The sequence below is a fragment of the Pan troglodytes genome, chromosome 15 (genome assembly GCF_028858775.2).
Source record: "Pan troglodytes isolate AG18354 chromosome 15, NHGRI_mPanTro3-v2.0_pri, whole genome shotgun sequence".
Classification (NCBI taxonomy): domain Eukaryota; kingdom Metazoa; phylum Chordata; class Mammalia; order Primates; family Hominidae; genus Pan; species Pan troglodytes.
In genome coordinates, this window is record NC_072413.2 from 62099806 (window position 1) to 62116889 (window position 17084).

Sequence of the window (17084 nt, forward strand, 5' to 3'; positions counted from 1 at the left end):
TCTGGTTGGAAGTGATGAACCAGCTACAGAGAAACTGTACTAAGTGTGAAAGAATTTCACACATTAACACCGTAGATGAGTACACTGGCTTGTTATTTTTATTTCATTCTACTTTGCAGTTTTCCTGTCTAGGTTGTTGTTGGTGATGGTGGTGGTTTGGTTTGTGTTGGTTTAATGTAGCTGAGTGTTCTTGTTGGCAGTGAGGTCTAGTGTAAGGCTTCTTCGTAAAAGAAGGATGTATTATAAAGGAATTTTGTGACTCTAATTGACTGGAAAACAAAGCTTTCATAGATGTGACTAAAATTTGACATCAGAAACATAAACCTGTTTCCAGGATACTTTGTTATTCATTTGCAAGTATTTATATATATAATCAAAGTATCATATAAAATGTTCTCATGATTTTTAAAAGCACTCTGTGTTTATAAATGCAAATGTGCATCTTATGAGTAGATCTTACTATAAAAGATATGCATGTGCTTATGAGTGGTTCCTACTTAGAGATTTACGTTCACAGAAATAAGACTGGCTGCAGATACATAGGCCATATGGTTCCCCTTTCATCCTAATATGTTCTCTCTTTTTAAAAAAAATGTATTTTAGCCATAGGGGAAATTTGAATTTATAATACTGTTTCTCTTTTTGGTACTTTTTTATTTGGTATTTGTTCTTAAGAAAAAAGGCAATACATTTTCTTGCTTTTAGTAATTCATTGGATGAATTAGCTTGAAGAAGTAAGATGATCACTTCACCAAATGTAGTAGTTTTTGAAGTTGTTATGAAATAGGTACATTAAATCATAGTAGGCTGGGTGTGGTGGCTCACGCCTGTAATCCCAGCACTTCGGGAGGCTGAGGCAGGCAGATCACCTGAGGTCAGGAGTTTGAGACCAGTCTGGCCAACATGGTGAAACCCCGTCTCTACTAAAAATACAAAAATTAGCTGGGTGTGGTCGTCACAACTGCAATCACAGCTACTTGGGGGGCTGAGGCAGGAGAATCCCTTGAACCCAAGAGGTGGAGGTTGCAGTGAGCCAAGATCATGCTCTTGCACTCCAGCCTGGGCAACAAGTGCGAAACTCCGTCTCAAAAAACAAAAACAAAAAATTATAGTATATAATTATAGCAAATAACAAAATACCATCATTTATTTCATGTAAAATTTTTCTATGTAGTCCCATTATTAGAATTGAGATAAAGTGGAATTTATTTTTAAAAATAAATAGCCTGCCATTATGAAATGTTTTGCAGCATCCTACCATTCTAAAGAAATCCTCAGAGCCAGAGCATCAAGAAGCTCTCCAACCAGTCAACCTTTCTGAATTGGAATCCATTGTAACTGAAAGGCCACAATTCAGCAGACAAAAAGATTTCCAGCAGCAACAGGTAATTCTAGCCCCCAACAGTTGTAGGGACTAGAATATAACTTTTTAACCAGGCAAGGTGGTGCAAACCTACAGTCCTAGCTACTTGGGAGGCTGAGGTGGGAGGATCACCTGTGGCCAGGTGTTCGAGGCCAGCCTGGGCAACATAGCGAGACCCTGTTTCAAAAACCAAAAAAAAGGCCAGGCACAGTAGCTCATGCCTGTAATCCCAGCACTTTGGGAGGCTGAGGCAGGTGGATCATTTGAGGTCAGGAGTTCGAAACCAGCCTGGACAACATGGTGAAACCCTAGCTCTACTAAAAATACAAAACAATGAGCCAGGCATGGTGGTGCAAGCCTGTAATCCCAGCTACTCAGGAGGCTGAGGCACAAGAATCACTTGAATCCAGGAGGCAGAGGTTGCAGCGAGCTAAGATCACACCACTGTACTCTAGCCTGGGGTGATAGCGTGAGACCCTGTCTCCAAAAGCAAAGCAAACAAACAAAAAAAAAGCTTTCTATATGGAATTTCTGCAAAATGTGGCATGTGGGTGTTTGTGTGTGTGCAGAAACTCTGAGAGTTTTCAGCATTTACCATAACATCTGCTTTGCTTTCAGCTGCTAACACTGGGGACACCATAACTTTGCTCCTTTATTAACTTACATCTTATATCAACTGTCTTCAGGGTGAACTTCTGTAGTTGCAACTCTGCTTTGCCTGTCTTTTCAAAATGTGTTTGTATGTCTTTGATGATTTTCCATGTATGCGGTTTAAATAACAGTTATTGTGTGAATATTTTAAATAGGTTTTTGGGAAGTGAGCGTTTACAAGAACAGGAATGCAAGAAAGAGAAATAGTAATTAATGATTTAGGAACTGGCTCAAAATTAGATTTATCTCAGCAGAGGAAACTAATGGGTACTAATCGAAAAGCTTGATGGATTGGACCATTTGAATCTCATTCAATTACAGGTTCTGGAGTTAAAACCAATGGAACAGAAAGATTTCATCAAATTCATAGAATTTAATGCTAAGAAAATGTGGCCCCAGTATTGCCAACATGATAAAGATACAACTCAGGAATCATCTGCAAGGTAAAACATTTAAAAATAGAGTTGGTCATCCAGTGGTTTTATGACTGGGAGAATTAAGAGTGTTTCTTTTAAAAATTGCTCATAGAACTGTGAATGTAATACAAAATGTTTAGTGTTGATTGTCCTCTTCACCTTTTGTTCTTCTTCAAAAGCAACCAGGCAACCAGCCCTGAAAATGACGTTCCAGACTCGATCTTGTCACCCCAGGGCCAAAATGGAGATAAGTGGCAATATCTGCATCATGAACTCTCATCAAAAATAAAGCTCCCACTCCCTCAGCTTGTGGAGCCTCAGGTCAGTCTGTATCTACGTGGTGCAAATAGCCTGTTTATCTTTGAAAATCCAACAAGCATTCATTAAATAAACATGTATATTCTCCAGAAAGCAAAGTTGCCAAGTGAGTTTTTACTTGGCTGATACATTTTCTTGATCTTGGAAACCTGCATTAGGAACCCCTCCTTTGTGCTTCTGTAGCACCCAGGGCTTCCCTCATCAGAGCTGTTATTTATAACATCTATCCGCCTGTTTGTTTATAGTCTGTATTCCCCATTAGATGGGGAAGAAAGACAGATCATGTCTGCCTGGTTTGCATTTGAGTGCCAAGCACGGTACCTAGGACATCACAGACTCTCAGTTACTGTTTGTTGAATGAATAAAGGAATGAATATGTATTTTAAGAAACACTTGGCCAGGCGCGGTGGCTCACGCCTGTAATCCCAGCACTTTGGGAGGCCGAGGCAGGTGGATCACCTGAGGTCAGGAGTTCAAGACCAGCCTCAACATGGAGAAACCCTGTCTCTACTAAAAATACAAAATTAGCTGGCCGTGGTGGTGCATGCCTGTAATCCCAGCTACTCGGGAGGCTGAGGTAGGAGAATCTCTTGAACATGGGAGACAGAGGTTTCAGTGAGAGGAGATCATGCCACTGCACTCCAGCCTGGGCGACAGAGCAAGACTCCATCTCGAAAATAAAAAAATAAATTAATTAACATCAGCAGGGTCTAAAACTGTCACTAATAGGGTTTTCCTTTGTCAAATAGGTTTCCACAAATATGGGTATTCTACCCAGCGTGAGTATGTATAACTTTAGATACCCAACAACTGAAGAACTGAAAACCTACACCACCCAACTCGAAGACCTGCGCCAAGAAGCAAGTAACCTTCAGACACAGGTAGAAGCTGCACACAATGTGTTTTCCTCATTGTAATAACATAAACAAAGGAGATATCATCATTGTGACTTGGTCATAATTGTCGTCACTGAACAAGTCATGGAACACATAATGGAATGGGTCCTAGGATTGCAAATTGAATTGATCTTGCTTGCCAACTCTAATATATTTTGTAGTGGTTGGTTCCCTAGGGACTGTGTGCAAAGGATTCTGAGTCCAGGATCAGCAGGAAAGAGGATCATGATTGATGAGTGCTGTCTGCAGTGGTGATCTGGGATTGGAAGGGTGAAGAGGAGAGTAGGGAGGGAGTATAGGCATGGTTTTCAACCCTGAGCAGACTTAATACTGAGGTAATTAATGCTAGGTTATGTGAGGTGTCTATCAGAGAAGATAGTAGGAGACAGGGCCCAAGTTGGAGTGATGACTAGCTATGGCATGCTCCTAAACTACTTATAACTGTTCAAGAATTCAGGGTAGCTGTGGGTAAAGAAAAAGAGGTGGCCCCAGCAGCTTATGCTAAAACAGATCTGTGGCTCCCAGACTCACCAGGCGCAATGCATGACACTGGGGACGTGCTTGGAGTCATACACCTAAGCCTTGATTCTCACAATCAGCTCATAAATGACACTTTCCCCCTCCTCTGCAGCCTGCTCCTGTTTTTAAGACACTGTACCTCCTCTTTGTAATCAACCCCTTCAAGCTTCTCTTTTGCGACTTCTTTTCCTTCTCCCAGCTATACTTGATTTCATTAACCACTTTCTCCTACATTAGAATGTGGAGAGTGGGAAACAGTGGTAAAGGAGACAGTGTAATTTATCTGGGACCACACTTTCACCTGGATCGCCCTGCTAAGGGATCCTTCATCTCATGATTTACCTTTTAGTTCCAGGCAGTACTCAAATAACTACCTAACGCTGAGCTTCTTAAACTCATTTTTCTCCGAGTTTAACATCGTTAAGTTTATTTATTTGTTCTGCTACCTAGTTCACAAAGCGTTTGAAGCAACTTATTACAAAAGAAGCATAACATAAATCATAAACTATAATGGAAACTAGGCAAAATATAGGTCTAGGAAGGCAAAGGTATCTTAATTTTCTTTTTCTTTTTTCCTCTTGATTCAGGAAAATATGACAGAAGAAGCATATATCAATTTGGATAAAAAATTGTTTGAACTATTCCTGACCCTCAGTCAGTGCCTCAGCAGTGTGGAGGAGATGCTGGAGATGCCCAGGCTTTACAGGGAGGATGGTTCTGGCCAGCAGGTGCACTATGAGGTAGGGCACTTCTCACGAGCCCATGTGTTGGCCATTACAGCAGCCCCGTGAGTTAAGCCCACGTGGAAACCTCTTGAGGTCAGAGCTCATTCATTGTCTTCCTTCCTCTCCACTCCAGACGCTGGCTCTTGAGTTGAAGAAACTTTATTTAGCGCTAAGTGACAAGAAGGGTGATCTTTTGAAAGCCATGACTTGGCCTGGCAAGAACACCAACTTGCTCCTTGAATGTTTTGACAACCTTCAAGTCTGCCTGGAGCACACTCAGGCTGCAGCTGTCTGTAGAAGCAAGTCCCTGAAAGCTGGCCTCGATTACAACCGCAGTTACCAGGTATGATTCCGAGCACACAGCCTATTTTGGCACTGTTTTAAGTTACAGCATGAACCCCTAATGCCTATTCCTATTCCTGGTGACATTTGTTAATAAGAATTGCTAAGGGAAATGATGAGACTCTTCTGTTTGTTGCTCATGGTTGGAGATCATTTGAAAGTGAAGCCCTGGCCGAGGGCAGTGGCTCACGCCTGTAATCCTAGCACTTTGGGAGAGGCCGAGGCAGGCGGATCACCTGAGGTCAGGAGATTGAGACCATCCTGGCCAACATGGTGAAACCCCATCTCTACTAAAAATACAAAAATTAGCCGGACATGGTGGTGTGTGCCTGTAATCCCAGCTACCTGGGAGGCTGAGGCAGGAGAATTGCTTGAACCTGGGAGGCAGAAGTTGCAGTGAGCTGAGATCACACGACTGCACTCCAGCCTGGGCGGCAGAGCAAGACTCCATCTCAAAAAAAAAAAAAAAGGTGAAGCCCTTTAAAGTCTTGGCCGAGCGTAGTAGCTCATGCCTGTAATCCCAGCACTTTGGGAGGCCTAGGTAGGTGGATTGCTTGAGCCCAGGAGTTCAAGACCAGCCTGGGCAACATAGATCCCATCTCAAAAAAAGAAAAAAGTAAAAAAATAAAAAATAAAAAAAGTAGAGTCTTGAGTAAGAATTTGTTAGGATGAGCTAAAATAATGTTTCATTTCTTGTATTACATTTAGCCATTTAACAATTAAAATGGCGGGGCAGGGGAGGCATTTGTATTTGTTTTTCTAGCTAGAGGGAGCCATTAAGGTTTTTGAGCTAAGGAATGACAATCCGTGTATGTTTCAGGTAGATTCCTCCAGCAGTTGTCTAAAGTGAATTGGAGAGGCAGAGACTCCAGGCAGGTAGAAGAGTTAGGAAGCTACTAAAATTATCTAATGAAAAAGAAATGAAATCCAATACTATTTATGAATGAGGCTTGCCCATAAAAATCAAGCCTGAATCTGACCAAGCTGCTAGAATCCAAGTAAAACAGACACAAGAAAAGAAGAACAGGTTAAACAGCACACTGGGAGTGCAGTCTGCCAAATCCAGCCTGTGGGAAACTGTACTGAACAAATGACCCATTTTTTCACATACACACATTCAAGAAACAAAAAAAGTGGTCAGGGATTCTGCAGGTTAAGAGACATCTAAGATGTATTTATCCATCATGACATGTGGACCTCATTTGGATCATCATTGAAACAAATCAAAAAGAAAAATTATAGGCAATTAGGGATATGTGAATTCTGTCTGGATAGTTAAATCATACTAAGGAATTATTATTGATGGCAGGGGAGGAGTATATTGGAGTGAAGAGAAGGATCTTTATCTTTTAGAAATACATACTGAAACATATACTGATGAAATGACTTGAGACCTGGGATTTGCTTCAAAATAGCCTGAAGGAAAGGAGATTAGGTACAGTTGAGAGCTGGAGGGAGGATGTAGAGGGAAGAAGGTCAGCCATGAATCAATAATTGTTGAAGTTTAATGATGATAAAATGGGGATTTCTCTATTTTTTGTATTTGGTTGAAATTTCTACTGTCACAAAAATTATAAAAACCAACTAAATATAAAAAAAGATAATGAAGGCCTAAATGAGATTGCTCAGTTTCCGACATTTATCTTACAGCATGAAATAAAGAGATTATATGATCAGCTCATTAAGAGTAAGACATCTTTACAACAGTCTTTGAATGAAATCAGTGGGCAGAGTGTTGCTGAACAGCTTCAGGTAATCAAGTCAAAATAATTCAGACTGACTTAACTTTGAACCACAGAGCTTTGCATATAAGCCGTGCTTCTGAACTACTTTCCTTTGTGAGCAGCAGCAAGGCTTAAGTAAATAAATAAAAAATGAGAACTATTTATGTTGACTTTTTAAAAACATCTCCTAATTTTCTGAAGCACAATGTATTAAAACAACAGGAGGCCATTTTCACTTATCAACCATGACAAAATGTGTATGTCCAGTGTTGGTAAGGGTATTGGAAAATGAGACCCTCATCCTCTTGCCAGGGGAGCCCTGGGGATCCTTTGTCTGTATATCAGAATTTTAAACATGAATACTCTCTCTTCCAGCAATAATTTGACTTCATGTATTTAGCAAATATTAATTGAGGATCCACTATGTTCAGGCACTGTTTGAGGTGCTGAACTTGTACTCCTCCTAAGGATATAAGACAAGTGCATAAAGATAAATATTTTGGCCAGGTTGGTGGCTCACGCCTATAATCCCAGCACCTTGGGAGGCTGAGGCAGGTGGATCACTTGAAGCCAGGAATTTAAGACCAGTCTGGCCAGCATGGCAAACCCCATCTCTATCAAAAATACAAAAATTAGCCAGGTGCAGTGGCACACGGCTGTAGTCCCACCTACTCCGGAGGCTGAGGTGTGATAATTGCTTGAGCTTGGGGGGCGGAGGTTGCGGTGAACTGAGATTGTGCCACTGAACTCCAGCTTGGGTGACAGAGCCAGACTTTTGTCTCTAAATAAATAAATAAATAAATAAGTCATAAATATTTAAGGATGGACCCGGCAGCTCTGCTTGAATTAAAAACTGTAAATAGCCCAAAAGTCCATTGAGAGCTGACTGATACAAAAGCAGGGTACACCCTTACAATAGCATGCTGCGTGTCTGTTTCAAAGGAGCTAGATATGTGTATACCGATGTGAAGAGATGCTGAAGAGCTGGTGAGTGAGGAATGCTAACCGCAGGACAGAATGCTGTGGTGCAGTTCATTGAGTTTGGGGATATGCATGTCTACCCCTACTGGTATGGTGCATGTTAGGAACTTGGGACCTCTGGCAAGATTGTTAAGGAGAGCAGGAGGTGAGGGAGCGGGAGCTGGGATTTTCGCTTTTCCCTTCATCCCTTTCTGTACTATTTAATTCTTTTTAGATAACTATGTGTACTTCTCTGACTTACTGAAGGGTTTTCTTTTCTTGTATTGTCTCTCACTTAGAAAGCGGATGCATATAGAGTGGAGCTGGAGAACGCCGAGAGCCGAGTGGCCAAACTAAGAGATGAAGGGGAGAGGCTTCATTTACCTTATGCTTTACTCCAGGAGGTTTACAAATTAGAGGTATGCCTGAGCAGAAAACATTGACTCAGCACTGTGATTGTGAGGGGCCAGATCCTTTTCTTCCACCAGCATAGTTTAGATTTGTCTTTTAGTTATTGCCCCGGTTGGATGAAAATGCACATGTGCACCTGCTCTTCTCTTTTCAGGATGTACTTGACAGTATGTGGGGAATGCTAAGAGCCAGGTACACAGAACTCAGCGGCCCTTTCGTCACTGAGAGCCAGCAAGATGCTTTGTTGCAAGGCATGGTGGAACTGGTGAAGATTGGGAAGGAAAAGCTTGCTCATGGCCACTTAAAACAAACCAAAAGTAAAGTGGCGTTACAGGCTCAAATAGAAAATCACAAGGTGAGACAGACACATGGGTCGGGTGACCCCTTCATAGACTAAAATCTTAAGGTATTTCTGAATGTGAACAGAAAGGATCCATTTTTCTTCTTTGTTGAAATTTAAGCTATTCATTCTTTTAATAAACATCTATTAGAATGCTTAATGTGTACCAGGAACCCTGGTACATGCTAGGAATTTGGGTTATGAGTAAAAACAGACACAGTTCCTTATATTCATGGAGATTTCACCTGATTGAGAAGATAGATATTTATCAACAAGTCTTCAAACAAATTTAAAATTAAAATGAGGATACATTCTATGAGAGCATTTAATAGCAGAAGGTGACTTACGAAAGTTAGAAAAGGCTTTCCTGGCCATGTGCAGTGGCTTATGCCTGTAATCCCAGCACTTTGGGAGGCCGAGGCGGGTGGATCACCTGAGGTCAGGAGTTCGAGACCAGCCTGGCCAACATGGTGAAACCCTGTCTCTACCAAAAATACAAAAATTAGCTGGGTATGGTGGCAGGCACCTGTAATCCCAGCTACCTGGGAGGCTGAGGCAGGAGAATTGCTTGAACTCAGGAGGCGGAGGTTGCAGTAAGCTGAGATCACGCACCTGCACTCCAGCCTGGCGACACAGCAAGACTGTATCTCAAAAAAAAAAAAAAGAAGAAAAGGCTTTCCTGAGAACTAGAATCAAAAGGAAAGTGTGTTATTATGTAGTATAAGACTATAGTAAATCCTTTGATTTTTAAAATTCATTTCATTAAACAAAAACTTCTTGATCACCAACTAAAGATAAAGAGTAATCTAGGTGCTGATAATTAAAAATGTGTAGGACGGTTCCTACCTGAGGTAAGCTTATGGTCTAGCATTTGGAAGGTAGAGCTTAGTCTAAGAAAAATTGAAAGATAAATATTGTATGAAGGATGGAGGGGAAGAGGAGAAAATAATATTGATTATCTGCAGTGTGCTAGGCCCCTTGCTAGATGCTTTTATAAATGTCTCTATGTATATGTCCTTTTCAAGGCTTAGGAGAAGGGATTCACATAATATGGAGGGATCCCTCCAGACAACTGTAAATGGAGAAGAACCATGTGAAATAAAGCCTTCCTCTTGAAAGGTTCTTGAAGTTCAAATACAAATACAGGAAGCTTTATGTCCAGGATTCCTATAAAGCAGCAAATTCCCTTTATTTAGTCATTCTCTTGAGTAGAAGTTAAAGCCAGGGTTAAGGAGACCTGTCTTTTGCATATGTGGGTTGCTTGAGTTTGCACATCTGTCCATCCAACTTGTCTTGAAATTCATCAGCCACAGTGACATCTGTTTTTTGTTTGTTTGTTTTTGTTTTTGTTTTTGTTTTTTTAAGAGACACGGTCTCACTCTGTATTCCAGGCTGGAGTGCAGTGGTGTAATCATAGCTCATTGTAGCCTCGAGATCCTGGTCTCAAACAATCCTCTCACTTCAGCCTCCTGAGTAGCTGGGACTATAGATGTGTGCCACCACACCTAGCTGGCATCTATCTTTTTGTAGCATTTAGACTCAAAACAACTGATTTAGAAAGATCTATCTGGAAATTGAAATTGACTGACAAAAATGTTTGCCATTTAAAATGGATTATTTAGTGGAAAATAACACCTAAGGGTAATACTTTATAATTTGTTGAAGTTCCACTAGTGTTCAAAGACTAAGAGTTTTTTTGTTTTTTTTTTTTTTCCTTTTTGAGAGGGAGTCTTGCTCTGTCACCTAGGCTGGAGTCCAGTGGCACAATCTCGGCTCACTGCAACCTCCGCCTCCCGGGTTCAAATGATTCTCCTGCCTCAGTCTCTCAAATGACTGGGATTACGGGCATTCACCACCATGCCTAGCTAATTTTTGTATTGCCATCTTGGCCAGGCTGGTCAATTTGACTCTACACGGATGTCCTGGGATTTTGGATTTAAAACAAAAATAACTGGATATAAAGTTGAAGTAACTTGGTTTTTAAGATTTTTCACAATTTCAAAGTAAATATTAAAACTTTCTCCATCTCATAGGTTTTTTTCCAGAAGCTTGTTGCTGACATGTTGTTGATCCAAGCATACTCTGCCAAAATACTTCCTTCTTTATTGCAAAACAGAGAGACATTTTGGGCAGAACACGTAACAGAAGTTAAAATGCTAGAAGAAAAGTCACGCCAATGTGGTATGAAGCTGCAGAGTTTGTTGCAGGTATTTGGGTTATGTAAACGTTGTACTGAAGCTGGGAATTCCTGATTTTCCATCACCACCCCAGGTGTTGAGAAGAAGTATCTAGTTATCATTAAGCTATAGTTAAATGGAAGCCTGACAGTGAGGAATGTGGACCCCTGCTCAGGTTCTGAGGCCACTCCCTGAAGGAAAAGTTGGCTGGGATTTCTCATACATAGATTGGGGATGGTACTGCGTCTCTCTGCCTTTTAGGTTCATGTATGAATAAGCAAAACGATAAGCACTTTGAGACCTTGAATGAGATCATTTGGGTGAAACAGTTATTGGTTTAAAAACTGTACTTCTTCAAGAGAACAGGCCCAGATGTCCTAAAATGGATGACAATCTTGTCTAAACTCAAAGAAAAAAATAAGCATGCATAAAGCTCCTTCTCAGTTTTGAGGCATTCCCCTCACACCTTTCATAGCCAATGTTAGTACTTAAAGGAAATAAAAAAGGAAGGAGGCCGGGCGCAGTGGCTCACGCCTGTAATCCCAGCACTTTGGGAGGCGGAGGGGGGCAGATCACGAGGTCAGGAGATCGAGACCATCCTGGCTAACACGGTGAAACCCCGTCTCTACTAAAAATACAAAAAAAAATTAGCTGGGCGTGGTGGTGGGCGCCTGTAGTTGCAGCTACTCAGGAGGCTGAGGCAGGAGAATGGCGTGAACCCGGGAGGCAGAGCTTGCAGTGAGCCTAGATTACACCACTGCACTCCAGCCTGGGCGACAGAGCGAGACTCTGTCTCAAAAAAAAAAAAAAAAAAAGAAAGAAAGAAAAAAGGAAGGAAATGTTTAACTTGATAATGTAATATGGTGTTATTTTTTTGCTAACAAAATTTATTTTCTAGTTAGTGTGTCAAGTTGATATTTATAATATGTCATGGTATTTTTAAAAAAAGACTCCGTGGACCCAGTGAGTGTTCTATAAAAGCCAAGTGAGCCACTATGTGAATAGATATGGAAATGAGTGAGGTGGTTCTTTTCCTAACAGACAATGTTTGGAGTCAATAACTCAGCTCTGTGGTGTGTTGGGATCCTAGGGGTGGGCATCCATGGAAACGGGGCAAGCTAAAAGATGACAAGACTAGGGCTAAGGCAATTGTCCTCCCCTGATGAAGTGTAAGCCTATACTCCTCAAAGACACCTTGAGCAGACCTATGCTGCAAGTGGCATGGGGGTTTGGTGGGCTTGGGCGTGGGCTGGGAGAGCAGGAGCAGCCTAATAGCTTCTGTTGAGTAAGGGTCTAAAAGTTAGCTCTTTCCCTTTCCTAATAAGAGAAAGGCTCTCTTGTGGCTCCGAGGTCTCTACGGAGTTGCTAAGAGTATCATTTTAACTTCATCGTATTACTCCTTTAGTCATGTTACCCAGTTTGACAAGACAAGCATAAAACACTAAATGCCAACTGAGATTCTTTTTAAACCTTGTCCTCAAAGGCGATGGAATTCTTTTCCATTAGATGCTGAGCGCTTACCAGGGTGGGGTTACGTCTCTCGAACACACCTGGAATCTGTGCTTTAATTTTGTATGGTCTTGGTGTTCATTTTTGTTTTGTGATTAGTTATGTTGTTATCTGGAACCAATCTGGTAAAGGGCTTCCACTAATTTTATGTCCTTGATTCTCTAGAAATGGGAAGAATTTGATGAAAACTATGCATCTCTTGAAAAGGACCTGGAAATTCTTATATCTACATTGCCCTCTGTGAGTTTGGTGGAAGAAACAGAGGAAAGATTAGTGGAAAGGATTTCATTTTACCAGGTATTTGTCTTCCATTTAAGTTATCAAAGGCATGTCCATAGCACTTTGTGTTTTACATTTGTTTTGACTAAGTGGCTTGATTTGGAAGGTTTGAATTGAAACAAAATGTTCATCATACAACTCACTGTTGAATGTATTCAGGGAGACTACAGATTTGAATGTGAACTCCTTAGCATAACCACATGTCTGGCTTGGGGGAGAGGACCTTGCTTGAGTCGTGGCTCCATCACTTATCACTTCTGTGACCTTGCTGTCCCTAAGCCTCAGTTTCTTTATCTGTGGAACGCAGATAATCGAGCCAATTCTACCTGTCTCTGGAAGTGAATGCCAGTGAGCTACTAGTATGGAAATGAGCTGAAGAATGGAAAGAACTTTGTCAGCCTTCGGCCTCTAAACATATATTTCGTTTTATTCGTACAGTGAAGTCCTGACTAGACGTAGCCCATAAGACAGACAATAATCTTACCTGTCACCAGCATTATAAAAACATCTCAGGCCGGACACGATGGCTCACACCTGTAATCCTAGCACTTTGGGAGGCCAAGGCAGGTGGATTGCCTGGGCTCAGGAGTTTGAGACCAGCCTGGGCAAAATGGTGAAACCCTGTCTCTACTAAAATACAAAAAAAAAAAAAAAATTAGCTGGGCATGGCGGCATGTGCCTGTAATCCCAGTTACTTGGGAGGCTGAGGCAGGAGAATTGCTTAAACCTGGGAGGTGGAGGTTGCAGTGAGCCAAGATCATGCCATTGCGCTCCAGCCTGGGTGACAGAGCGAGACTCTATCTCAAAACAAAAAAACAAAAACCCTCAAACTTTTAAACTTTTTGTGTGTAACTTTTTGCGTTATTATCATCTGTCTCTGTGTCTCTAATTTTGGTGCGAAAGAAAAGATAAAACCTCAAAATAGTTTTCAAGTGACATTGAGAACATGACCAACAAGATAAAAACAAGTTTTAAGTCTTCTCACCAGGAACTTAAAATTCCTAGTTTTAACTTTAGGATATATGCCGTCAGAATCTGAGTTGTGCGGCTAGAGGCAGTTATGAAATATCAACTTTAAAACCTCAAAAGCACATTTATTGCCTGAATGAACTAGTTGGAAAATGAAAGCAGGAAATAATTCCAGGGTTCTCTTTTCCATGGAGGTATTTTAACTTCTATAAGGAACATTTTCCAGAGGCTGGGACACTGTATTTATACTCCCTAGATGCCTGGAAAGCTACAGTTGGTCTAATTGCCACCTTATTAATTATATTGAGCCTAACTCTAAGGTAAATCTGGGTCCTCTGGGGTGGGTGGGAGTAGGGGTGATGAGAGTACTGTTTAGCTCTCTGTTAGTCTAGGGATACAGAAGGTATCATCTAAACAGCTGAAAGAATGCAGATGAGAACAGTATTTTAAGGCTTATTATTTTAAGCAACAGTCTAATATTAGCCAACCTAATATGAGTGTGATTGTTTTCTCCAAAAGTGACCATATCTGTTAAAATGTGTGATTCTATTACATTTGAAATATTAAAAAGAAAAAAATTGTTCTAAGACTTTTAAATAAATTTGCCAGACTAAAGAAGACATATCCTGTAAAGCCCATCTCACATATGGACTTCATAGGCCATTCTCAGTTCAGAATCAAGGAAAGGTTTGTGTGAGTCTGACAGATGTTGTCATCTTGATCAGCCGTCGTCTGTGGGGCATGGAACCTAGGAGTCAGTTGTCTGGCCTTTGAAGTCAACAAACCTGTGTTCAAATGCTGGCTCAGCCTAGTTACTCGTGCACAGACTGTATCCCATGCATACAATCGGTGAATTAGGCTGGGCGTGGTGGCTCATGCCTGTAATCCTAGCACCTTAGGAGGCCGAGGTGGGTGGATAACCTGAGGTCAGGAGTTTGAGACCAGCCTAGCCAATATGGTAAAACCCCATCTCTACTAAAAATACAAAAATTAGCTGGGTGTGGTGGCACGTGCCTATAATCCCAGCTACTTGGGAGACTTAGGCAGGATAATCGCTGGAACCCGGGAGTCGGAGGCTGCAGTGAGCTGAGATAGCGCCACTGTACTCCAGCCTGGGTGACAGAGCGAGACTTCATCTCAAAAAAAAAAAAAAAAAAAAAATTGGGGGGTGAATTAAGACTTTTCAGAGATGTTTTAAAGGTGAAGAATCTAGCACTTCACTTAGAAAATTAGACTGATTTTTTTTTTCTTTTAATACAGATGCTCAGACACGGGGGAGGGGATTACAAATGGGAGTGGTGGAAAGGGCCATGGAAGTGGAATTTTTGGGTAATGATTTAAAAGGCTTAACTTAATTTGAAAATAGCAAACCTTCTGTTTTGTTAATAATTTATTTTTTAAGATTAAACAGGTATCAGGATAAATGGCATTAGCTGAATCCAGCTGTGTTAGATAATTACCTTTAGACAGACTTCTCTTCAAAGAATTTCATTTTTCTTTCCATGAAGTTGCATTAATGATATGCTGTTTTAATTTATTTTTCTAAAGTTTTCTTCCTTTCTCTCTACTGAATCTTTATATTCAGTAGAAGACCCTGGAAATGAATTTTTCTGCCTAGTATTCGCATCTCATGGATAATAGAGAAATACTATTTTATTTATCCTCTTCATATCTAAGTCACCATCTGAAGTGCTTTTGGGGGCAGAATAGAAATAAGGAAACCCTACTGGCTCTGCAATCAGAGGGGTGGTGGGGACTGAGCCAAGGGAAAAGGAGAGGAAGTAGGCTCTCCTAGAGCCAGCAGCTGCTGCTCAGTTACAGCCGCCCTTTGCCACATGAGATGCAGACCAACAATTGCTAGCCAGTTTTCCCACAGACACTGGCAATCCTGATTATTATGTAAGATTTCCTGATTTTTCAAACTGATCTTAAGGTCACACAAAACCTATCTGTGAGCTCAGCATGGCCTAATGACTGCCAGCTTGTTTTTTGTTTGTATGCAATAAGTCTATAAAGTTGATTTGGGTTGGTTGGTTGGTTTGTTTTGTTTTGTTTTGTTTTGACACAGTCTCACTCTGTCGCTCAGGCTGGAGTGCAGTGGCACAATCTCAGCTCACTGCAGCCTCTACCTCCTGGGTTCCAGCAATTCTCCTGCCTCAGCCTCCTGGCTAGCTGGGATTACAGGTGTGCGCCACCAAGTCCCGCCTCAGCCTCCCAAGTAGCTGGGATTACAGGCATGCACCACCACACCTAGCTAATTTTTTGTATTTTTAGTAGAGAGGAGGTTTCACCATGTTGGTCAGCCTGGTCTCGAACTGCAGACCTCAGGTGATCTGCCTGCCTCAGCCTCCCAAAGTGCTGGGATTACAGGTATGAGCCACTGCATCCAGCCAGTAAGTTTACAGAGTTGAATCTGTGCTCTAGAAATGCAAGATTGGACACCTATCATGAAAGGTAACCAATAAACCATTAATCATGCATCCAGTCAGACTATAGTCTTGAATGTTGGGAAAGTGTTACTGTTTTATCAGTGGACACAAATGTCAGTTTTAAATGCAGTATTTGTGAATAGCTTGGCAGACTTTATTTTCTAAATAATTCATTCTATGACTTTACTTTTTATTAGCAAATAAAAAGAAACATTGGTGGAAAACACGCCCGGCTTTACCAAACTCTGAACGAAGGCAAACAGTTGGTGGCGTCTGTGAGCTGTCCTGAATTAGAGGGCCAGATCGCAAAACTGGAAGAGCAGTGGTTGTCCCTGAACAAGAAAATTGACCATGAGCTCCACAGGCTGCAAGCTCTTCTCAAGCATCTGCTCAGGTCAGCCTTTTTGGGGGTGGATTGGCTTCATATTGTGCTGTGAAGAAAGACCTCGGGGATTCTGTAGTCAACTAAATTTTACCTGCAACCCACCTTATGCTGTTTTTTCTTGGGCAGTCTAAAGCAGTTGGGTCCCTCTTCTGGGCTAAACGCGATGTAGAATCTCTGATGGTTTGCTAGACACAGTATAACATGTAATCAGTTTGCTGTGATCGTTTTTTCTTTTCTTTTCTTTTCTTTTCTTTTTTGTTTTTAAGGAGGCAAGGCCTTGCACTGTCACCCAGGCTGGAGTGCATGGAGTGCAGCAGCACTATCATAGCTCACTGCAACCTTGAACTCCTGGACTCAAGCGATCCTCCTGCCTCAGCCTCCCAAGTTGGTGTGACTACAGGCATAGGCCACCGTGCATGGCTAATTTTATAAAATTTTTTGTAGAGATGGGGTCTCACATTGTTGCCCAGGGTGGTCTCAAGCTCCTAGCCTCAAGCAGTCCTCCTGCCTCAGCTTCCCAAAGTGCTGGGATTACAGGTGTAAGCCACTGCACCCAGCTAGTTTACACATTTCTATAGAAGCTAGGAATTATGTTATAAAATAATATATAGGTTACCTTTATACCATGATATTGCTCTTTCCTACCCTCTTCCAAAAGTTTTAAAATTAAA

General features: G+C 41.4%; 1 protein-coding gene across 31 annotated transcripts in view; it reads left to right on the forward strand.

Annotated features, from left to right (window-relative positions):
* SYNE2 (spectrin repeat containing nuclear envelope protein 2) overlaps positions 1-17084 on the forward strand; it is a 370575-nt gene that overhangs the window by 264422 nt on the left and 89069 nt on the right. For all 31 annotated transcript variants that reach the window (XM_016926198.4, XM_009427921.5, XM_016926202.4 and 28 more), the window contains 12 exons: positions 1251-1385; positions 2336-2457; positions 2610-2751; positions 3498-3629; positions 4751-4903; positions 5022-5231; positions 6881-6982; positions 8214-8333; positions 8480-8680; positions 10699-10872; positions 12517-12648; positions 16226-16422. In XM_016926198.4, coding sequence (XP_016781687.4) covers positions 1251-1385; positions 2336-2457; positions 2610-2751; positions 3498-3629; positions 4751-4903; positions 5022-5231; positions 6881-6982; positions 8214-8333; positions 8480-8680; positions 10699-10872; positions 12517-12648; positions 16226-16422 — 1820 coding nt within the window. The remainder of the gene's footprint in view (positions 1-1250; positions 1386-2335; positions 2458-2609; positions 2752-3497; positions 3630-4750; positions 4904-5021; positions 5232-6880; positions 6983-8213; positions 8334-8479; positions 8681-10698; positions 10873-12516; positions 12649-16225; positions 16423-17084) is intronic.